The sequence below is a fragment of the Loxodonta africana genome, chromosome 19 (assembly GCF_030014295.1).
Source record: "Loxodonta africana isolate mLoxAfr1 chromosome 19, mLoxAfr1.hap2, whole genome shotgun sequence".
Taxonomy (NCBI): domain Eukaryota; kingdom Metazoa; phylum Chordata; class Mammalia; order Proboscidea; family Elephantidae; genus Loxodonta; species Loxodonta africana.
In genome coordinates this window covers 48,461,864-48,486,306 of record NC_087360.1, presented here as the reverse complement: position 1 = coordinate 48,486,306, position 24,443 = coordinate 48,461,864, and the positions used below count along the sequence as shown (strand labels likewise).

The following is a 24,443-nucleotide window of genomic DNA, read 5'->3' as shown; positions in this document are numbered from 1 at the left end:
AGTAATAACTCCATTTGTGGAAGGTTCTGGGTCATCTGGGTTAACCCTGGGAATGGGGATAACTAGTGAGTGTCTGTATGGTCCTTTTACACAGTACAACACTGTGTGTAGTATGTTATTACTAATGATAAGATGTACAAAACAAAAAACAAACCAAAAAAACGGTAGTAAGTGCAGTTCATTCTAACTCGAATACATCGTAAGTCAGACCTGTATTTTTTTCTTTTTAGTGACAAGCTTTGAACTCAGGAGATCCAGGGATACATCAATTCCCAGGGAGTTAAATTTAATAAGTTGAGTTTTAATAACTGGATTTTATAGTCATTATAATTTTTTTCTAGAAAATTAGAGCTTTAGATGAAAAATTGCTTCATTTTCAACATTAAAAGCTCAAAATTATTAAAACGCAACGACTTAGTGATCTTGCTGAGTGACAGATGGAAAAAACCAACTCGTTTCGCCCTAATGTAAAATCTCAGCAGGAAGAACTTCTGGTTAACTGCTGTTGTCATGTCTAATCAAGTTGTGAAAGGTTTTAAGAGAATTAATCCTCGGATGAGGTGTTTTTTACTGAAAAAAATGTAACCACTTTTCTTTGTAGTGGTGTACCTTTTAATTTAAAAAAAGCCCTACTTCCTTGGAGATTTAATTAGGTTCAAAGGTTTTTCATATATTAAAGACTCAGAGTTGACTTTAATGGGCAGATTTATAGTGTAAACAATCCATAAAATAAACAACTGGAGGAAATACTCTAAGTCTTGACTTACGATGATAAATGAATGTGTAATGTGTTTCCTACTATAATTTCCTTGCAAATATAGTTAAAGGAACTGGAGTGTAACATGTATTGCTTTAGTCAATTATTCGAGTACTGAATTTTACCAATGTAGGTTTTTTTTTTTTTTTTTTTTTTAGGTAATCTAGCGAATTTATGTTTAAAGTCTTTTCCCAGCCCTCCCTTCAACAACTGTGCTTTTACCCATGTATACAGACTGCATGTTCTAGGAAGCTTTATTTTCAAAACTTTCTCCCTCCTTAAAATTCTCTTTTCTAGTTTTCAAGTGAAAAATGTCTTTGGGGCAATATATTTAACCAGCCTAATAAAACTAACCGGTAGTGTAAACCAACTAAAGAGTAACACAAACTGAATTATTGAAAGGCAGTCTTTTCTTCCATTTAGAATGAATAAAGTTTCTTCGTGTTGGTAACACAGTCGGTTTTAAGTTTAGTTTAAAGGCACTTTCCAAGGGACTAATCCATAATAGGTGTTGTGTTAAATTTCCTTTTCACCCAGACCCTCACACGCTTCACACACATTGAAAATGTATGAGCAAAATGCAGAAAGTGCCGATTTTTCAAAAGCAAGAGAAGAAACTCCTTTTCAACATTTCATATTGTTTATTAATGCAATATACATTATATCAGAAATCTTCAGTTACTAAGCACACCATGTTGAGATCGCTCAGATCTTTCTGCAGTTTTAGGTTATACCTACAGAGGTACCTTTAAGTGAATGAACAACACATTCTATAACTATTGAAAATATAGTACAGAGTGAAATGATTTAAATATAATTTAGGCACATATTAATTATGAAAATAGATCTCTCTCAATACTTCTCTGTCTTGGTAAAAATAATAAAGCAAAGAAAATAATTCATTTCTAAAGTTGCTTTCCTTTATCTGTAAAGGTCCAATCTCCCACTATGCGTATGTACTCTTTACTATCAAGGAAAGCTTTGCATATGTATGTATAGAAGAATAAACTACATAAATATAGAGCACATATCACTCTCCCAAGGAGACAAAGGTGGTTTTTAATGATTCACTGCCTCAAACTAATGAGTCTGTAGAACTCAGAGCCCATTTGGACACAGCTAACATCCCTGCTCTTGGGGAGGACGTAAGGACACTGGGTTATTGGTAAGGAAGGACAGGCCCTATTGCTGCTGCTGCAGGGAGATAACGCAAGAAAACTGGGCTAAAATTTGTTAAAAAAAAAACCGTAAATAAAAGTAAAAGAACCAGAGGTGCTGGCTGACTGATATTACATCTTGGACCAACCAACTACCTTTGTATTTACTTATATATTTGGTGGCTATAATCAACCTGTCAGTTTAAATCTCTCATTCCCCACTGCAGGGCTTTAGTTGTAATTATATTAATTATGCTGACTTCTAAAAGATGACTTTGCCATACTCATCCATATTTTATAGTTTTGATTGCAATGGATTTGAATTTAATAACCTATTTCTAAACTGGCCATGTTAAACCTATTTGGCATTTCAATTAAGTGAATATTAATGACGCACCTTGGTTTTTTGGTACCAAAGTATCTTCTGGTGCTTACTTTGACTGTGTATGAGCTCACTAGTCTAGTAGTATAAATTCATAAAATTGCTTGGTCTGGTGTTGAGTAGAACTTGCTTACAATGAATTTCGGTTTTTCAGGTGAGGACGTTCACTTAAAAGTTGTATGTATGTAAATTCTTCCTCCATCTGGAGAGTTCCACTGTATTTTAAGCATGAAAATCCTGTATAATGCTGTCTTTCCTTCCACTCTGTCTCCATCAGTAAGAATGAGAGATTTCTTTAATTCAACTACTGTTTTGCCCTAAAAAGTAAACATTATAAAAATGAACCTGAAAAGAGAGCCTTGGGGAGCAGTCTCACCATATGCATATGGTTGGAAGGTATCTGAAGTAGGGGAGGCATCACTAAAGCTATTTATAAACCTGAACAACCTTTTCAAAATTTTCATAAACTTTAACAATTTAAATATCCATACTGCATCTAGAGATTCAATAAATATAATTGCATATGTTGTGCTTTTCATAAATTAAAATCTTCAAATGCATTTCAAACCAAGATGGTATTTCCACATCATGCCTATTTAAACGCAAATATTCCCAGTCATAAAGTCAGGCATGTCCCCTTACCCCACCCAAAAGGCAGCAATATAATCTAAATTCCCTATATCTATTACATGAGTGCTTCTCCTTTATAATCAGAATGTGGAAAAAAAGACATTTTTCCCCCTTATGCACCACTGAGAACAAGCATAATCTTCTAAAATTTTCTTAGTCCCTTAGTTATTTCTTCTGGGACAACTGAGTGGGTGGAGAAAGAAAAGTGATAAGGAAAACATTTCTCATCCTGGACATCTTCCTCCAGCCCCTGAAATTCTATCTGACACTTTGTGACATATGTAGTGGTGTCAGCATCTCTTCAAATATAGCTCCCTTCACATTAGAGCCTCGCAGGTTGGCTTCTTGAAGATCACACCCAGACAGATCACAGTTCTGCAAGACAAAATAATATCCATATAACTAATGTAGGGATTCAAGGCCTTACGTGTTTCCTCTCAAAACAATTTCTGATGGATATTAGGAAAATGCTTCTATATAATGAAACTCAGTTAACTTCCTGTAAAGTTCTGACCATACCTTCTAAAGTTAGATTTTCTTCTGTCTGCATTTGTTACCTCTAATTGATGCTCAGGGAGATTGCCACAAACATATATAAACAAAGGTTAAAAAAGAAGTATGTCTCTTCTGTTCATATATTTTAGAATCAGGCATTTAAAATCCAGAATGGATCCCATTGTAATAAATACTTTCTAAACAATTTTAACCACAATTTCCATCTAACAACAAAAACAAAAGTGAGGAAAAGGGTGAGACTAAGAAATATTTCAGAGACAGAGGTTTTACTAATAAATAAATTCTGTAACAAGTTTTTCTATTCTCCACCCCTAACATTTATGTATAGCAGGGTCCTTTTTTTAAAACCCCAAATTTGTATGTACAATTCAATGAGTTTTGACAAATGTACATAGCAGTGTAACCACCACCACTAATTTCTCCTGAGATCACAGAGTGAAAGATAAGACAGGGTTCTGGCTAAGTTCCTGGGGGTCCTGGGGGACAATGGTTAGAGAGAAGGGTGACTGCACATCACCTTAGGAGGACAGAATGTCAGCAGCTGCCTCCCAGTGGTGAACCTGACCAGTTTTTACAATCAGCTGGACAGAGCAAGGCTTTCTGCTACTTAAGAACTGACTATACACAACTAAAACCAAGGGGAGAAGGGGGAATGTAATCTTAGGTGACAGTGATAATAAAAAATGAAATTAATTATGCTCAGAGTAGGATTGTACCTCCTGCCTTGGGCTGGTTGTTTTTGCCTCTAAATTTAAAGGGGCTTGCTATTCTGCTGCTGAGAGTTATCAAGAGATCAAGGGAAAACATTAAAAAAAAAATTAACAACAAACTAAAATTTGACATGCTCTTCTCTATAATCTGATCTATGCCAGATTTTCTTCTATAGAGCTGTGCTGTTCAATATGGTAGCCACCAGCCACATGTGGCTATCTAAGTGAATTAAAATAAAATAAAAAACACAGTTTCTCAGTTGCACAAACCACAGTTCGAGTGCTCGACAGCCGTATGTGGCTAGTGCCTACTGTACTGAACAGCACAGATGTTAACACTCCCATCACTGCAGAAAGAACACTGGATGACACTGATGTAGACCTATCAACAGCTCTCGAGTCTGCTAGCTAAATCTGCAAATCCAGAAGACATACAGGATACAATTCTCAGGGAGAAAATGACTGGGAAAAATTAAAATCTCAAGTCGAGATTCAAAAAGAATATATCAATTTAGAATGGGCTTTTCCTGAACCTGATTTCAAACCTGGCTATCATTTAAATTTCTCAAGTAGTTCAAAGAAAGAATCTGGCCCCATTGTAAGAAAATAAAAAGCAGAATTCTACCTGGGATTAAAATTTAAGAAAAACTCAATAAATTAATAAAGCATTTATCAAATGTATTTACTTGAGAAAGACCCAAGGAAAAGGAGAGAAATAAAATCTTCTTAGACTGACAGATGAATCTTCAAATCTGAAACTGACATCAATCAATTACGTATGTAACCGAACTCTGCTCTTTAATTCAAATTTGTTTAAAGAAGCAACTGAAATGAAAACCCATTCCTCCAGCTGGCAGAATGCTAGCATGTTACCTGGCAGTTTTTACCAGCTAAGTACTTTATAATTTCAATAAAATTTGTATGAGATCCTCAGTAATTCTAGGTCAACACATACTTTTGAAAAGCTGGTGACTCACCTCTAAGTCAGTTCCTGCCAAAGTCGCTCCTCTGAGGTTACAGTTCTTCAACTTTGCATTTTTTAATGTAGCAACTCGCAGGTTAATTCCTGTCATTTGACTTCCTTCCATGTCCACACCTTTCAGATTAGCACCTACAGTGAACATATTTGTGGGTATTTAAACTTAAAAATGTTTATAGTTGTCCACATTCAAGAAACTGCAAGGTGGCTTAATGGAGGTGAATGACGACAGCCTCCTTTAACTTTTGGAAATGAAACTGTGAACCATAAATTCAGCCTCTCAACCAACTTACAGTCTAAGTTTTCATATATAAAGAGTTCACTGTCAAAGACCTGTTTTCCTTATACTATAAATGAGAAATGTTGTAGGATATCTTAGCCAGGGGGAGGAATTCAATTGAGTCTTAGGATAATTAGCGCTTTTATAATATGCCTCTATAAGTCTGTGACAAGGGAGACAGTACTAAGTCTCCTAAATGTGCAAGTAAACAAAGTGACCAGTTCACAGACCCAACAAAGCAATAATGAATTCATAAACAAAACGTTAAATCTAAAAATGGCAAAAACTGCCCGCTTTGGGCAAACTGAAATCCTTCCTTTTGGCTAGTATAAAAATATTGCGTTCTGTTTGAAAGTTTAAGATGTTAATATTTAATTCTTCAACTCAAATTTACTAAATATTACTACAGGCTGGATTTCTTTTTAGTCCTCAAGTTAATGAGTGTATGACCAAGAACAAACACAGGCTATCTCACACCTCTGCAAATTCTCCACATCTGACGACGGAAGAAACCTACCCCTAGACTTATCCTGTTTTATCCTGAGCAATTACGTTGCTGGGCTTCTTACTTCGTGGTATGCTCGCACCATAGGAAAGGCAACTACAGGGTCTCACCTTCTAAATTGGCTTTAAGACCAGAGGGATCCTCAAAATTACACAATTTCAGGGACGCTCCTTCAGCGTTAGAACAGAGCATCTTAACCCCCTGGAGATTGGCACACTGGCAAAGAAAAAAGAGAAGTCCATGTTTGAAGGTTCGGAATTTTGTTTGGAACAGAAAAACTTTGCTCAAACAGTAAAACAAAAAAATTTTCTATTCAATATACTCGCAATCCGACTTTTCAAATTAAACCCAACAGAACTAAGACCTATTTGAAAGAAACAGTTCTTTTAGACTGTTTTAAAAGAAACAAGTGCCAAACTGACAATAGCTGCCCACTTCACATGAAACATAAGGGTTTAGATCAAGAAGTTGGAAGGAGTCAGAACTATGACATCCCTATTTCTACTTTTCAAAACAGCCCTGGGCACAATAATATGACAGTCACGGTATGTGGATAAGAAAAGCAAAACTTGTTAGGGGTTTGGGCTTTTTCGTCATTATCCTAAATAAAGGAATCAATAAAGGAAATCTTTGATGTTTCAAGATGCTACTATCATCTTCATTTCAAAATACTACTGCCAGCAACGAAAGGCATTGTCCAGCTACAAAACACTAACAAGTTAGTTGTTAAATCTTTGTGTACCAGCCACTGCTATACAACACCGCCAATCTTGAGCACACAAATCACAAATAATCAAAATAATCTTTATACAGAACAGAGAGTAAAAATGTAGAAAGTGCTAAGAGATTTAAGTTATGTTAACTCATTTCAAAGGGTTCAATGCCATCATCAGATCTGAACTCTAACAACTCCCAGATAAGCCAGAAAGCTTATCTATAAAGCTGACATTAACATCAGGCCTTTCTCACAAACTGTGACAATCAATGTAAACGATGAATGTGAAAATGTTTTAAAAACTGCCAAGCATTATAGGAATGATCATCATAGTTATTATTATGATTAGATCTGTGATGTCACCTAAAAATCCTAAGGCTGATCAAGTCATGTGACAGCCAAAACTATCAAGAAAAATCCTTGTTTTACAGGTACAATTTCCACCCTCCTACAGTCAATTCTAATTTAAAAAAAAAAAGGGGGAGCTGAAATACAGACCACTTCAAATCACAGATAACCGCCAACATGCGTGCCTTCTACCCATGCCTCTGCCTTAACGGAAGGTAATGTGGAAACTTGGGCTGCAAAGGAAGGTTAATAAGGACTTGGAAGGGCCAAATCAATTAAAAGATGACTGGATTTTATGTACTTGAAAATACAAGAAGACATGAACCTGGTACATGTAAATGTCTCTGGTTTTCTAGATAATGCTTCCAGGTAAAACAGACTAAACATTGTCAAAAGTCTGTAAGCTAATTCTGTAAGTAGTGCTCCATACTCACGGTGCACTGTGGAATCTCATAAAGACGCAAACATATGAGAAATTTCCTATCTTCAACCACATGAAGTGCAGATCACCACTAACACTGAGATTTTCGAACTTGCCTAGTACACCAGCATTGTAGCTCTAAGAACTGTGCAATCTTACTATACTGAGAGGGGAAAAGTGATTTGATCAAAACAGGTTATCGCTGTTATTTTGAAAGTATAAGAATGGTATTAAGATTGTTTTAAAAGTGGTCAATTATCTTTAAAGTATAAATATAAAAAATATTTACAGGTGAAATAATATGCTTTGCTTCAAAATAATCCGGTGAGAGGTACAAAAAAAAAAGGAAAAAACCTGTTGCTGTCAAGTTGATTCCAACTCATAGATGAAACAAATGGGTCATGTGTTTATACTGAAGCTGGGTAATGGAGGTACAACGGGAGGTTCACTGTACTATTCTACTTTTGTATATGTTTGACATTTTCCAAATGAAAAAGTCATTAAAAAAAAAAATACGGAAAAGAAAATACATGCTTTAGATTCTAGTTCCATCTCTGCTACAAACTAGCCATTTGGTGAAGTCTGCAAGGTTCTAGGTCTCAATTTCTCAATTTGTAAAACAATAGCATCAAATTAGATCATTGTCAAGGTCCCTCCAGTTCTAGCCATTTTATAAGTCTTGGACGGAGAATATGCCATGGGTAGGCAGCAACTGAATTATTGTATCAGCTTCTATGCAGTATATTCAAGTCAATAATGGAGGGCAAAGCATATAGAAGAAACACTCTAAAGCATGCAAACGGTGTAGCACACACAGGGACTGCTGAACAGCAGTAACAACTGAGAGATCACCTTGGTTTATAGCAGAACTAGATGGTTCCTATGGCAAAGGTTTCACACTCCATGAGGGAAGACGCAAAGCCATAAATTTGGCGAGAAGTTAAAAAAGAATGGTGGAACCATTAGATGCATCCTATGTAGCAGCATGTACCAAATTCTCGGGACACTGCAGTACACTTGGCTATTAATTAGCACCCATCTTCACATGCCAAGGACAGTAAGAAATTAGTTTTGCCTCTCAAAGCCAACACCTTCTGGCCAATGACTCTTCAACGGGAACCATTATTATTATTAATATTTAACCTTATAATTCTATAGCATATCAGTTTATCAAGTATTTTTATATATACAAGACCCATTCTGGCTTTCACATCAATTATACAGTATGGGCAGAGCAAGTATTATGAGCCCTGTTTTAGAGATATGAAAATTATGGCTTAGGTTCACAGTTAGTAATACTATAAACAGAATTCAAAACCAGTTGTATTGACTAATCCAGTCTGTCCTTTTTCTTCTTCGTAACAAAAACTAACCAAGCTGCCTTTCAACTAAAAGTCCTTCGACCTTTTTCCTTGTGCTGTTAGCCTTTGGACTATTTTGCTACTGACTGGAACCTGCCTAAAATGGAACAAGAAGAGTGAAAGTAACTGAAATGTACATTGGCAGATTTGTTACTAGCTCTAATATACTCTTCAAGAGAAATAGGCTACAATAAAGAAATTAAAAAATTTATAATAATTCAATAAACATTTAATGAATGACTACCCAAAGCAAGGTACTGTATTAAAACCAAAACCAAACCCACTACCATCGAGTCAATTCCGACTCATAGTAACCCCTTCGGACAGAGTAGAACTACCCCATAGGGTTTCCCAGGAGCGCCTGGCGGATCTGATCTGTCGACCTCTTGGTTAGCAGTCGTAGCACTTAACCACTATGCCACCAGGGTTTCCATATGGTATTAGACATTGCTAATTTAAAAGGCATATAGACGTAGGCCTTGGTATTAAGGAGCTTAAAGTTGTTAGAAATTAGTGGATTTCACTGTTGGTGCTGCCTAGGTCCTCTAGTGCCAAATAACACAGGTAACTGTAACATAAATACATACACACACACATGCATACACACATACACAAACACACAGAGAGAAAGAGGGAGAGGGCCACTGAGATGCGAACTTGCACAGATTGATGCATACCATGTTCTTTTCAAAATATCTTTGCCAAACGCCTCTAGAGTAGTAGTATTTTCCCATTCCAGAAACAAGGTTGAATAGAAGGTTTCAAAGGTCCTTTTCAGCTTTACCCTTATAATTCACTGAAAATAGACATCCTGATAAATAAAATACAAAACCAATCCATTTCACCTTCAGAGCCTTCAGTTTTATCAACTTAGTAAATCATCTTTTAAAGTAAAAGTTCCAATAAGAGACATAATTCCTGCTCTTAGAGACTGTTCGACAGACTTAAAATCTAGTTTTCTCTTTTAACCAAAAATTCTTACATCAAGCACTGATCCAGAGAGATCAGCTCGTTCAAGATTTGCAAAGCAGAGATTAGCATGTGCAAGATTGCAGCGGCTTAAATTGGCCATTTTGAAGTTAATGTATCGAAGGTCCAAACGAGAAAGATCAGCACCACTGAAGTTTAAACCCTAAAATTAAAAACACAAACTGTCACAATATTTAAGCCATCTGTGTGTATTCAATTTAATTACTATAACCAACCATCAAGTTTTTTAGAAGCAATTGGCAGTTCAGTCATTTGGAGTGTATTACAAAACAATCAAATGGAAGTTAGATACATAAAATAAGTATCCTTAACAGGTTCCTCGTAAAAGAAACTATACATATATTATAATGTAGCCTGGCTATACCTCACTTAAGTGCTGAGTTTCTAAAAAGGGATCTCTGTTGGTCACCTACCTACTAATAAGTGTTACAGTAAAACCAAAAAACCAAACCCAACTCATTGTGACCTTATAGGACAGAGTAGGACTGCTCCATAGGGTTTCCAAGGAGCGGCTGGTAGATTCAAACTGCCAACCTTTTGGTTAATAGCCAAGCTCTTAAACACTGCACCACCAGGGCTCCAGTGTTACGTATATATAAATTATTAACACAAAAATTCAAGACAGTTTTATTTAAAAAATGAATATTTTGGTTTTAAAATGTAAAAGTGAAAGTGTCTGCCACTGAATGGCCACACATAGCAACTGTACAAACAATTGAGTTTTTAATTGCCGCAATTTCCACACATTACTCAAAAATTGCTACATGAGGCATAGACAATAAAAAAGGCTGTTGCTTTTCTTTTTTGCTAATTATTTTGGGATTAAATCAATGTTATCACCCATAATTAAATTATTATCTTTCCTGAGAAAGGAAAATAAGGCAATACAAAAACAAAACAAACAAAAAACCCCTACAAAATAAACCCCTAGAAGAATATAAAACATTATTCACAGATTTTCTGATATAAATAACCCACGTAAAAAGTTTTAACTACCTGGCAACGTAATTCTGACTTGGTTGGGGTGGCTAGCAGAAATCGTACAAATTCCTTTCGGGATATTGGTGAATGATCCTCTGGTGGTTGAGAATTCTTGGAAAAGATATTAAGAAATTAGTGGGGCATTGTGGGCAACAGCTACAGCGAGTGCAATACTTGCTAATGTAAAAAGAGCTTTACCTTTATTGCCACTTCAAGGTGCTCAATCAATGAGTCAATACCAAAAAATCTGGCTTCTTCTAACACACCTATCAGAACAAAAACGATTTGACTTTTACAGAAAACTATTCATCTTATTATTTTTAAAATTTTTTATGCTAAGTTCTCATAATGGAACTGAAAATGAACAAGTAGGCCATCAGTCAACACAGAAGAAAAGTACCTCATATTTAGGACACACATGTAGAATATTTTTAAATATGTAAAACAAACAAGCTTTTCTATATAGTTTACATACTGCAAAAGGAAAAAATAGCAGGCTAACGTGTTGGGATGAAAGCCTTCCACATTTCAAAATTATTTCTAGTAATTACTTTAAATAGGGCACAGGCAAGAAATCTTAATATCACATATGGCAAAAAATAGTTGGTTTAGTGATATATAATTGTGAATCCAATAAAAATGATTACCAAATCTTAACATTTCACTGACTTTTTAATGGAGCAGATCTGAATAAGTTTGTCACAAATTTCTTTTGCTTGTTGAATCAGAAGATTACAGAAATGAATAAAGTAGGCCAGCTTCCCAACAAATATTAAAAGTATAATTCAGAAACCTTTCTTACAGGAGAATCAATTTTTAAAAAATATTTTTAAATGGTAAAAGGGGTTTCATCTATCATTTCCGTTGCTTAACTTGATTAAAAATAATAACAACAAAAAGGTCTCTACAACCTCTAGGTGATGTGTTAGGTTTACTTCCTCACATCTGGGAATAATTTGGAATCCATTATCTTTCAAGTACAGATCTCAGTCATTCAATTCGCTGAGTCTACATATTAAAAAATTACTGAAGACCCAGAAACTACGAAAAAATAAGAGACACAGTCCCTTCCTTCAAATGGCCCCAAGTTAATAAGGGTAACGAAAATGTAAGGGAAATATAAAATCAGAAATATAAGTCGGATATAGAAAACCACAAGCAGTTACTTGGGAAGAATATTATGTTTTCTGGGACAACCCAAACTTCACCTCCAATATTCCAACTGCAAAACAAAGGTCATCTGATTTACAGCCTACCACTCAGGTAGGCATTCTGGCATAAGACTTCCAGTCCATACCAGAATGGCTCTATCTCTGGAAGAGGCAGTTCCACTGCGATATCTGTACCTGGTAGAAACCTACCATAAAAGGGGTTCTAGTGGGCCTTACAGTTTGCTGAGATCTTCTGAGTAAATCAGAATCTCTCAGGGAATGTTGTAAGGATTTTTTAAGGTTCAGCTTTGAACCTTAAAACTTCTAAGGATCTTGTAAATAAAAAAGACATTCATGGAGAACAGTTGAGGAATGGAAGTGATAATTTAGTGTATTTTCTATTGGCACCAGTAAGATCTGGCTATGAATCCCAGGTCTGCCACTATCTTTTTATCTTAGAGAAATTACTTAATTCCCCTCTCGACCTAAATTTCTGTATTTGTGAAATGGGCATAGTAATATTTTCCTCACAAAATTATCAGAAGTAGTAAAAGAGATGATACATATATATTATCTGAAATAATGCCTGGCACCTCAACAAATGATTGCTATGATTATTATGAAATTATGTTTTCTGACACTGGAGACCGTTCTCTTTTTACTATTAGCACACTGAGGTTCAGAAAGTCATGTCAGGTTCAGGGAAATAAATATTGAAATGAGAGAAAAGTACTTAACAGAAGAATTGTATTGAGGTGGGATTTAGCTGGAAGGTAGGGAATAGATGATTTAAGTCAGAAAACATGGTTTTGAAGACGAGAGAAGAGAGGAAAGACACAGTTAAATGGAAAAAAGTAAAAATCATTAAGCAGAGGACAAAAGGAAATAAAGAAGGCAAATTAAAAAATATTCACTAAGGAAAGCACAAATTAGGGAGAGCAAGAAATAAGGTCATTTAAGTAAGTGGGAGGAAGATAACTAAATCGGTATGGATTATTTTAAAGCACATAATTACTTGGGGTGACTTGTAGTCAATGTAAAGAGTTTGGATGGAAATTGCACTAATTAAAGCAATGCTTTATAAAATGAACCCAGAAGAGATCTCTGCTTACTGAGCAACTGAATAAACAAGAAAAATGCTGGAGAAACACACAAAAAGAAAAATAAGCAGGGCTTCCTAACAGCTCAGGTCGCACAACTCGGCGAGAGTATGGATATGGATTTCTAATGTTATTTTTCTAGGCAGGAAGGATGTGAAACATTAACAATGATACACGGAAAAATTAAAATGGGAAGAATGAAAGCACTAAATGAAGCACGCTCCACCCCATACAGGACATCTAGAAATGAGGTTTAAAAAGTTCTCAGAAGAAGGTGGTCACTAAAAAGTTGCAGAGTGATGCAGGTGCTGAAAAGGATTTGTACATGAAGGGATCACAGGTTATTTCTATAATAATAATTTCTGCACAATGACTACCAAAAAACCCAGGTTATAGAGGGTTTAACACACAATTAATAGAAAGTTGAAAAAAAAAAAAAAAGAGCAACAAAACTTTAGTTACAAATAGTGATGGAGCTGGCTGAAAGGGTCAAATAATGTTATTTTTTGCAATGGGTAAACTTCAAAGGGAATGTGAAGTTTAATACAGCAACAATAAAAGTTCTTGAGTGTTCTGTATTTTACTACAGAGATTCTAAACTAGCACCCCTCAGGCTAATTCTGATGTGTTTGGCGTGCAGTATCCTCAAAATTAGAGTATGTCACTTAAAGTTTTAGATTTATGGCTTTTCTTTAAAAATCAAGGCTCTGCAACTTGAGAGGTTAGATAGGAACCTTAAAGGACAGAGAGTTTACGTTAATAAGAAAGGAACAACTCAGAAAAGGAGGGCGAGAATGGCTGTAAAACTCAGAGAATGTAATCAATGTTACTAAATTGTACACGTAGAAACTGTTGAATTGGTATATGTTTTGCCGTATACATTCTCAAGAACAACAACAAAATAAATAAAATTTAGAAAAAAAAAAAAGGCTCTGGTGCCTTAAGTCCACATTTCCACATGGCAAAACTCTGCCGAAGCTGAGCAGTCATGTGTGTTCCAGATTGCTACACTCCCCACTACTCCTCAAGTACGAATATCAGACCCGAATTCGGTTACTTGGAGGCCAAAAAGCTTTTGAATATGTAACCACTGCTTTACAAGGACTTTCATCTAGATCATCTCGTGAACCTTCATAAAAATCTTGTGAAGTAGGCAGGGATGAGAATATTTTTAATATCCATTTTTCAAAAGGGGCTCAGCAGGATAAAGTGATTTTCATCAAGTTAAACATTTAGTAAGTTGCAGAGTCGATACTCTAATTCAGTCTTGTGATTTAAAAGTATGGTTTCCCCTTTTGAACATTCTACTTCTCAACATAATGGGAAGGTCCATAATTTGAGGCCAAGTCACAGCCACAATTCTATCTAAAACAAACAAAATCTTTTAAAGTCCCTTGTGATAGAATGTACATCTATTTAGAATCTAAAATTGAAATTTATGGGTTAGGCACATACCTATATTTGCAAAGATATCTACCTGTGCTTACATCTTATTTCTGTAACTATACATATTCATGTATTTGTGGAAACATTTACTTTAAGAAATGGAAAAGAGATACCTTCACTTCAAGAAAATATACTACACTACTGGGTAAGGGAAAACAAACTAAAAATCCTAAACTGACAAAAAAGTGAGGAATCATATTAAGAACTCACCCAGTAAATTAATGCCATCATTTACAATGAGCTGTCCATGCCTCAAGTAGTTCAAAATGGGTTCAAAGTACTCAGGGCTTCGGTCAATTAAGTAAGCTCCTCTATGATCTTGCTTATTTCTCCAGACATCTGTGTTACCATTAAAATGAACAAAGCCCCCCAATAAACAGAAAACAAAGTTAGAAATTTAAGGAATAAAAATTTTCTAAGTTTCTACTCATATAAAAACTATTAACATTCTTAAAATGTACTGAAGGACAGAAGTTGAAAAAGTCAATACAGACACAAACAGATCATACAAAATACAAAAACTGTGTGCTCTACTCACCTTTGTCTTCAAACATGTGGGCCAGCATACTGTCAGGTTCTTTATTCACTAAAGTGCTCCTAAGAATTCAGGGAAAAAAATGGATTTCTCCATTTGTCTTTATAAAGAAACATATTTAAGTCAAGAGTATACTCGATCCCAGCTGCTCTCTCAAAAAGATGCATGCTATAACCTGGTAGGAGTAATGCTGGGAAACAAAAACGTGCAGTAAGTTGCCATTTATCAAAATCCCTTCTAACTTGGCACTTCCTTTGATTTAAAACTTGTTTTAGCTTCTTTTTATTTAAATACTAATATAACCTTCTAGCAAGCTAGTATTATCAAAATGTTCTTGATCTTCAAAACTAGCATTTTTGTGATCCCTTTAATATAAGCAGTTATTTTCTCTACACACTTCAATATTGTTAATTTTGGCTTGTGGAAGTGTGTATATTACCTGATATCTAAAAAAAAAAGCATGTTCTAAAACAGTAAATGCATGCTTTTCATGCTTCTGCTGGAATGGCTTTTGGACCATTTTCTACTTTTTTCCTTTTAAAAAGTCTTTCTAAAAATGGTTTCCCACTATGGTACATGTATGTTTAAGCAGCATTTGAATATCTTTTAAGGAAACTGGCAAATTGAAGGAAAGAACCAACAGTGCCTAGTGTTTCTCTCTTCCACACACACACATGCACACCTACCGTGTAGTTGTAAAGTACCGCCCTCCAACATTTAATGTTAGCCAGTCTGTGTGGGATCCTGTCAGTCCTTCAGGTGGTTTAGAATCTGTCTGAGGATCTAGAATGACATGTAGAAAATAATGAAAATATTAAGACTGGGGACTCTGGGAGGATGGCAATGGCATCATTTTTTAAACTAAATACACACATAAAACCATACCAGAACTACCAGGATAGCAAAACCCAAACCCACAGATAGCATTTAAAACAAACTGGGCGGTAAGGTATTCCCACAAACACCAACAGCTGTAAGAACAGCATCTGTGAAGGGAAAACCAACAGGGCATGTGATGACCCTGAGAACTCCAAAGTAATCCATAGATACTCGCTTCAAAGCTCAGCAACTGTACCTGGAAAGAGCAGCCTGAACCTGGGAGGCATATGCCCACTCCAAAACGGGCGATGCAAGTAGAGTTTGCAGTAAGATCTGAAGGGGCTACAAATGAACTCTCAAAACAAACCAGCCGAATTTCCTTCGAGGACAAAGCCCCATACTAAGGATCAGATGCTGGGAACAGAATCCAAGTTGAACAGGGCAGAGACAATAAAAACCAAAAAATAAAATAAAAAGGAGTCCACATAAAAGTTGAGGAGGTCTAACAAGCAGAATTTCTTAGAAAGTGGGCCCCATTTTTTTTTTTTTTTTTTAACACTTCACAGAAACAAAAGAAAAGCGAACTCTAAAAAACCAAAACCAAACCCAGTGCCGCCAACTCAGACTCATAGCGACCCTATAGGACAGAGTAGAACCGCCCCAGGGAGTTTGCAAGGAGCGCCTGGCAGATTCGAAGTTTCGAGCTTTTGGTTAGCAGCCGTAGCACTTAACCAGTACGCCAACAGGGTGAGTCCTGAAATTGCAAAAAGTTTTCTAAGTCACCTTCTTAAGTTAAAAAAAACTAGTTCCATGTACAAAGGGGCAACAGAAAAGGACTGAGATCAAACCCCACACAAAATCATTAAAAGATTAAAAAAGAGTAATGAGCAGAATTGCATTCCTATAAACAATGAAAATGTGCCAAAAAGAAATGCCCACAAAATAGATAAAAGCTATAATCTAGTATCCTAAAACATGCAAAAATAAGTAAATGATACAGAATATGAAAGATCAACATGAAACAAAATTCATTAAATGAAGTGAAAGAACTCAGAAGGGAATGAGAAATAAAAAAAAAGTTTCAGAAGTGATGACTCATCTAAAAGAAACACAGGAGTGAATAAATAGAACAGATAATGCTTTAAGGGAAATAAAAGATGAAAAAGAAAAAAGTTTCAAAAATCAAAAAGAAATGAAGAGAAAGATTTAACAGAAGGTTTCAAATACATTCATGCACCACATAGCGTCCGTTTGGGCAAGGTCCTACCGCGTATCCGTCCACAGTCCCTTAAGGTTATACAAAGCCGGGGGGAGAAGCCTGCGGCCCCACCCCACGCAGAAGCGAGGGAAGGAGAAAGGCTTGCAGTCCTGCGTCGCTTAACATCCATGTTCACGGATACAGGACGGGGAAATAGTATGTTGTGTGACCGCCATATTATATACACACTCGCCTCCTTCTAGGCCCCTTTCCCCTTGCTGCAGCTGCCTTTGGCAGGGGTCCAGATAGCCGCCCCTCCCTCCTGCAGAGAATGTTACTTTTCTAGAAGACCTGATTGACATCTCTTGGGTAATCGAGTATTGGTTGAACTCAGGTAGAGGAGTTCTGGTGGTACAGTGCTTAAGTGCTCAGCTGCTAACCTAAAATTGTGTGCTTCAAACCTACCAGCCCTCCGTGGGAGAAATGTGGCAGTTTGCTTCCCTAAAGATTTACAGCCTTGGAAACCCTGTGGAGGCAGTTCTACTCTGTCCTGTATGGTTGCTATGAGTTGGAATCGACTTCATGGCAATGTTTTTTTTTTTTTTGGTGGGGGTTACATTTTTTATAAGGAAAGAACTATTATTTGTTGCAGGAGAGGAGAGGAAAGGAGCAGGTTCTTCCTCTTCTAGCCAGAGGTAAAAGCCCTCAGCAAAACTCTGAAATAAGTAGTCTGCCTTTGGCATTCTTCACCCGTTTTTCTGTACTGCCTAACAGTGTCTCTCACATCTTTTAGCCATCTGTAACATAAAAATTCCCAGTGGACCACTCACTTCAAAAAAGGCCTAAAATCCAAAGTGCTTCACACTTTAAAATAACCTACCCTTTTCTCTTAATCAAAATCCATATTTTCTCAGTGTAGTTGATTTTACCCTCCTAGCCTTTCCAACCTAATTAATACAATGCCCCCCCCAAAAATGGCATTTTAAAGAGATGCCTGTCAGCATATTATAATCAGCTGAATGACAATTGTAAAGTAAAAAACAAACTTGCTAGAATACTACTTACATTTCTATTTCTTCTCAAACTTAATGCTTTAAGGTAGAGGGTCCTATGGCAAAACCCTTAAAGGTTAAGACCTGAGCAGGCTTTGCTTTTTTGTATGTTTGCAATGAACCAATTACACCAAGTGCCCATTGCCTGCCAGCCACTCCATTAGGCCAACGGATAAGAGAAAATGCGGAAAGGTTTTTTGCTCAGTTTTAAGGTGGAGACAGACAAAGAAGAGCGTGGACTTGCTTCTAACTCAGCTGTGCAATGATCCTGAGAATGAGCCACTCACCAAATACAATTACTGTGATGCTTAAAAAATAATGCTTCAACAGTGATGTATGCAACTAAATAAATCAAACACTTGTTAAATTGGCTTTTTCTTTTGATGCATAATGGTATAAACTTTCTTCTAAATCAAAAGGTAATTTGTGTGTGTGTCTGTCTGATCCTGTTTTACGACTCATTTGATTTGATCACTATGATTGTCAAATAATACTTATGCCAGGCTGCCCCCATGCCGTTTTACAGTTGGTGTCAGAAGTTGGATTCTTTGCAATGGCTCCAGACTCATGAAAGCACGGGACTTTGTAAGAGAAAGAACGAAGGGCCTTAGAAAGTGAAAGTTTTGACTCTTGTGTGGTTGCTTTGGTTGTTGTTGCCTGTCACGGCTGAAGGAAAGGTTATGCTGCAGCTGAGGGGAGAAAAGCCCCACCTGGAGTGGTCTGGGTCAAAAGCCAGGCCAGATAAGCAGGATGACTAATGGGGGCTAGGGTGTATTGGTTCCACTCAGCCAGAGGCCCGAGGCCATATACAAATGTCAAGATAGTTAAGGTGTGGAGAACAGAAGACAAAACTGGAATATTTTAAAAAGAGTTATGTGTTTAATTAAATGTACCACGGAAATACAATGTTTCTCCCAGCCTAGTTTTGTAAAACAGACCTAAATGTATGGTAGAAATGACAATTGGGTGTTATAAATTACAGACAGTGTGTAACTTCACCTTCAGCCAATATTTGATCGGATATGCTTTAAGGGGAACTAGGATTTGCCCGAGGCTGTTGGTTTCAATGCAGCAGCCCAGTGTAGAGTGGGGGCTTAGGTTGAAAACCTGAGCCCCAACCAGATTTGCATTCAAAAAGGCATGTAGCACCACCCAGAAATGCTGAGAGAACAGGAGATTTGCATTTGAAGGAAAAACAAAGTGATTGTTTTGCTTTTTGAATTTGAGCAAGCAGTTTGCTGTTGGATGCACTGAGGCAGGAAGTCACTTGGAACCCCCTTCCAGGACTGTAAGTTAAAGGGAGCCTGTCAACAGGCAGCTTGGTCTGCTCGCTTGTGGTGACCAGCTGGGTCCACTCAATGAGTGGAAGTGGGGAAGTGCAGAAATGAACAGAGCGGCTGAGTTTGGATATGTTCCACTGGCACACTTTGACCTAGGGGCTAGGGATGAGAAAGAGAGGAAGGACTGGCTGGTCAGAAAAAGGGAGTTGTGTGTGGACTTCTGAATTTACGGGTGGAACCTGTTGACCTAGGCCAAGGGGGCTAGGGATTAGAGTGTGTAGGGACTTTCTGAAGTGCCAGGAGGTGTGTGTGAACTCTTGAGCCTAAGGCTGCTACCCACTGTGACCTAGCCTGGATGGCTAGGGATGAGCTGATCAGGACCTGACCAAATTTAGAGAAAGATGTTTGACATCATGAGCTGGTGTAGATTGCTGCAATTTTGATGGATTGCTCTGGACTGGGCTTTGCTTATGGATGCAGATGCTCAAAGTTCCAACGCGAACAGAAGATTCTTCAAGACCAAGGAATATGCTTGATTCCCAAGTACTGGTTTGATAAGAATGGGCAATTTAAACACTGGCTACCTAAAACGGGGGAGATAAAGGCATGAAGTGGCTGCCTTACACACTTTTGTAGGTATGAGTACTCTCAAAATGAGGGGACAAAGGAGTATCCCCACTAAATAGTTTCCTCTTTTCCTGATGGCCTTGGGAGGAGAGAGTAGGGGAAGATGCTGATAGGATTGTATGATTCAGCTGTGAGTGTTGATTGTTAACCTAAAGTCCCTTAAAGGTCTTGCTATGCCGATAACTCCTGAGGCTCAAAGCAAGGGAATAATCCTCTCTCAGTTAAATTTACCAGAGGCCACAAGGGGTGAAGCCCAGACGACTACGGGAGAACCTGACCAGATCAGATGGAAACCCGAAGCAGTCCTGAATGGCTCGGACCTGAGTAGCCTCATCCTTAGGACTTGTTGCCTACCGCAGGACTAATTATTAATGACTGTTTTGGACTACTAAAATGACTGTAAGGGGGAAGTTATCCTCCAAGTATAAAAGAATCATGGCTAGAAAAGCCAGGGGGTGGCCTGCAGTGTAATGGATTACTTTTACGTGGCCTTTCTCACCATGGTCTTGTAACTCCTACCTAAGTAATTGGGCAGGACTGTGTGGCGCAGTAATTGTGGCCCACCAAAGGGATTGGTCAGTTTTGCCACCCTGTTGGGCTCGAAGGAGCTACCCCAGAGGCAGGAAAGAGAAGAATCTCACTGCCACCAAGGAGGAACAGCCAGGAGCCAGCACATCCTTTGGACCTGGGATTCCTGTGCTGAGAAGCTCCCAGAAGGAGAGATAGAGAGCGAGTTGTAACCCTGAAGGTGGCAGAGAAGTGGTGGCAGGAGAGATGTGGCAGCAGGAGATAGTGCAGTGGGCTTCCCGGCTCACAGAGAGAAAAAGCTCGGTGTCTTTGGGCAGAGGCCTAGAACCAGGAGAGGCATGCCTGCGAGCATGGCTGGGAAGAGGCTGTCCTGATGGAAGAATTGTATCCTTGAGTGTTCCTGAGCCTAAGCTGTAACCTGTTACTTCCCTAATAAACCCCATAATCGCGAGTATTGTCTGTGAGTTCTGTTGGACATCGCAATGAATTATCGAACTCAGTAGAGAGTGCTATGGGAGGGACAAGTGGTGTCAGAATTGGTAAAAATGGTGGAGAGATGAGGCTTGCCTGGCCTCCACCTCATGGAAGTCAGCCTTGCACTGTTGATCTTGGTTCTCTTTCCCCTTTGTGGTATTGGAGGAGGTCAGACACTGCCCCTATACTGTTTTTACAATCAGCAATATATGCTTAAAAAATGTGATAAAACATTTAGAGAAATTTTGACAACTACTACCAAAGAGCAAATTTCAAACAAGAGAGCTGTACTTTCTAAAATCAAAACTACCCTATCATGTCATATTTAGTATGGACACATCCAGAGCATTTTAAAGGTATGTAAAAGATCAGGTATCCATGCTAAAATAGGATTATATAATTCAAGTAAAAATTTTACTTAAACACACACACCCAACGCAGAATCCGAAGAAGTGTAAAGATCTTTTTAATATTAGGCTTAATAATCCTGTGTAAAATGTTTATCACTTTATCTTTTTATTTGGTAGACAAAATTGGCTTTTAGGTAAATCACTTACCAATAAATGGTTCTCCTTCACACACAAACAAAACATCATCATCCCTGGGGAAATCAAAATTTAAAAAGCCACCATCAAAATCCAGAAATCACATCAATTATCTACTGATTATAATAACTATTTCTTTGAATTATGCAGAAGACAGGTTTTGCTATAAATCTGATTATGTATCCAATTTTCCAGGGCTTCGTTTAACTTTCTGACTTAACTATCTCTGGATTTAAATTCAAATAAGATCATGCACATGTACTTTTGAAAAAAAAGTACTTATTTAAAAATAAAATCTGCAATTGAAGAATTTACTATTATGCTCAAAGGACATGATTAAAGCAACAGCCAGCTCTTCTCTTTTTTGCTTTAATTTTTTACCCTTAAATGAATTATGGTAGTTCTTCCCCAAATTATTGGGGCTCTGTCCCAAATCCAAAGATGGTGTATGCTTTGGAAATGCAAATTTTTAATTAAATCTAGGAAAAATATAACTGGAAAACTAACTCTGATACAAACACTCCCCTGCTGTACACCTCTTGTATTTACAGCCCAAATAGAAATGATTGGGCATAATGGATAATTCTGAATTATCAGTGTACAGCCCCCTGCCCATCCCACCGTTAGTACGAACATATGAACTGTGAACCACAAACTGTTAACAGGTATACATTTTATAGCTCAGAAGGCTTTAGTTATGATCTATGCTGTAGAAGCTTTTATTTCCTATAAGATATCACAGAAACACACTGAATATGTCTGAGAATCAGGGTCTGTGTCTGTTAAGGAGAAAATTAAGTAGCTGCAGATCATTCAACAATGTGACTCAAATATCCATGGAAACCCAAAGAACCTGGGAGATGGATATTAAAAAAATGAGAAATTCTAATTTATTTGAATTTGAAATATACTCCATAATATTTGCTCACCATGCCAGTTAACTTTTTTAGCTCTGGAAGGAAAATTTGTTTCTACTTTATGAACACAAATCAACTATTAAATTGTATGACTTTGAGTAAGTGACTTAAGTTCCTGAGTGCTTAGTTTCCTCTTTTGTAAAATGTAGAGACTGGAACTGATTTACTTCTAAGGCAGTATATTACATTGAAATATCATTCCAACATGGTTTTAAACAGAGATGAAACTTTGTAGGTTATAATTTGGAGCATCAGTATCTTCAAACCATCAATAAAAGAAAAACATGCTTTGTCAATTAAATGAAATAACTTGAGCAAAGCAATCACAACACAATTGTTGCCTAACCAGTACTTAATTTGTGTTCCCTTCCGCATCTTCTTTGCTCCAAAATTCTATGAACCTTTGAGGATGTGTGAGGTGAATTGGACACTTGTTTTAATGGGATAAGTCAGCCTGGGATAGCAAAAACAAAGAACAAGCACAAACAAAAACACTATTGTAGTGGGTCACTGTGAGTTAACTCTATTTAAAATTCCATCATATTTAGTAAGTTTTCACAAAAGGAGGTACCTGGAATGTTTGCAAATTTAAAAGTATTATTAGGAAATTAATTTAATAATAATAATCTAGTGGCATATAAGAGACCAATTAGATTTTTAAATTAAAAAATGCAAGTCTTAAATCCATCTCTAGTAACAGAAAGAAATTCCTCACAGACTTTCTGCATAATTCATATATGACTATCAGTGTACTGAAATGTACTGACGGTTTTTGATCTGATCAATAGGCCTTAGTCCAAATGATTTAAATTCCATAGAGCAAATTCTAGGCAATCACTTGCCCAAATCCTATATTCTTAACAGTGTTAGACTACTGCTTAAGGGAAACAGCATGGCACCAAGAAGCTGAGGGCATACTGTGAGTTCACAGCTTATAAAAAGGTGATGGTTACCTGATCAAAGCAATATCATCAATCAGTCCACCTTTCCCATTATACACACTGGTGGCTTTTATGCCAAGCTTACTGCTGGCCACAGAAAGCAAATCAGATAACGTTCCATATACAGCAACCACCTGTAAACACACCAAATTTGAACAATGTATATAATAAATTTCATCACTCACAAATCACTAACCATTGCACTGTAAGCCGAACTGAAAATTCAGATCATATAAAAGGAAATCTCAAGTTCTTAAGTGTTCCTTTTTCTATGACTCAAATATTTACTTAGTGCCCAATATTGTGAAAATTCAAAACTAGGGACCAAAAGCAATCTACAATCTTAAAGTATGTTAAATAGTGCTCCAGTTCTGAAGAGACCTGGATTTGAATCAAGATTCTGACATTTTCAAGGTTTTGATTGAGATAAATTAGTTAACCCCTTTATGCTTCTGTTGCTTTACCTATAAATGAAAACCACAGTGGCACCTACCTTATATGGTTGTTGAGGAGGAAATGAGTTAATGCATAAGAGCTTAGCAAAGTGCCTGAGATACAGTAAATCCTTACTGAGTTGGCTTTAACTTATTCCTTTATCATAGGAATGGCTTATTTTTAAAATAAGAATGATTTACTGTCACTTATCATTTACTACAATAACTACTATGAGAGGAAATAAGCTCCTACCTCATTTACTTAAGTCTTCAATACTTACTTCTATTCATTATTTTAGAAAAGCCAGATTTCAGCATCTGACATTCTAAATATAGCAAACAAAAAAAACCCCACACCCATTGCCGTTCAATTGATTCTGACTCATAGTGACCCTGTAGAACAGAGTAGGCTGCCCTGTAAGGTTTCCAGGAGCAGCTGGTGGATTCAAACTGCCGACCTCCAGTGGCGAAATTTTAAACCACTGCACAACCAGGGCTCCAAAACAGCAAACAGGTGGGTAATAATGAATTGATCTGTCCTGCTCTGAATCACACACAATCTGACGACATATGTGCAAGATGAATGTAGCTGCTTGCGTAGGGACGTGAGAACCTTGAATTTTGTGCTCTGGTGATAATGGGAACTGCGGGTTCCCAGTTGCTG

The 24,443-nt window shown here is 37.1% G+C and overlaps 1 protein-coding gene across 5 annotated transcripts in view; it reads right to left on the bottom strand.

The window, feature by feature from the left end:
* Positions 1-1,378: 1,378 nt before the first annotated feature.
* Positions 1,379-24,443, bottom strand: part of KCTD9 (potassium channel tetramerization domain containing 9) — a 30,267-nt gene continuing 7,202 nt past the window's right edge. For 3 of the 5 annotated variants that reach the window (XM_010592364.3, XM_003412468.4, XM_064272676.1), the window contains 11 exons: positions 23,358-23,479; positions 21,500-21,543; positions 15,651-15,747; positions 14,968-15,026; positions 14,640-14,768; positions 10,931-10,998; positions 10,748-10,843; positions 9,744-9,893; positions 6,027-6,132; positions 5,130-5,263; positions 1,379-3,301 (listed from right to left, as the gene is read on the bottom strand). In XM_010592364.3, the coding sequence (XP_010590666.1) occupies positions 3,185-3,301; positions 5,130-5,263; positions 6,027-6,132; positions 9,744-9,893; positions 10,748-10,843; positions 10,931-10,998; positions 14,640-14,768; positions 14,968-14,995 (828 nt within the window). In that variant the 5' untranslated portion in view covers positions 14,996-15,026; positions 15,651-15,747; positions 21,500-21,543; positions 23,358-23,479 and the 3' untranslated portion in view covers positions 1,379-3,184. The remainder of the gene's footprint in view (positions 3,302-5,129; positions 5,264-6,026; positions 6,133-9,743; positions 9,894-10,747; positions 10,844-10,930; positions 10,999-14,639; positions 14,769-14,967; positions 15,027-15,650; positions 15,748-21,499; positions 21,544-23,357; positions 23,480-24,443) is intronic. The other 2 variants (XM_010592363.3, XM_064272677.1) reach the window with 1 other exon arrangement.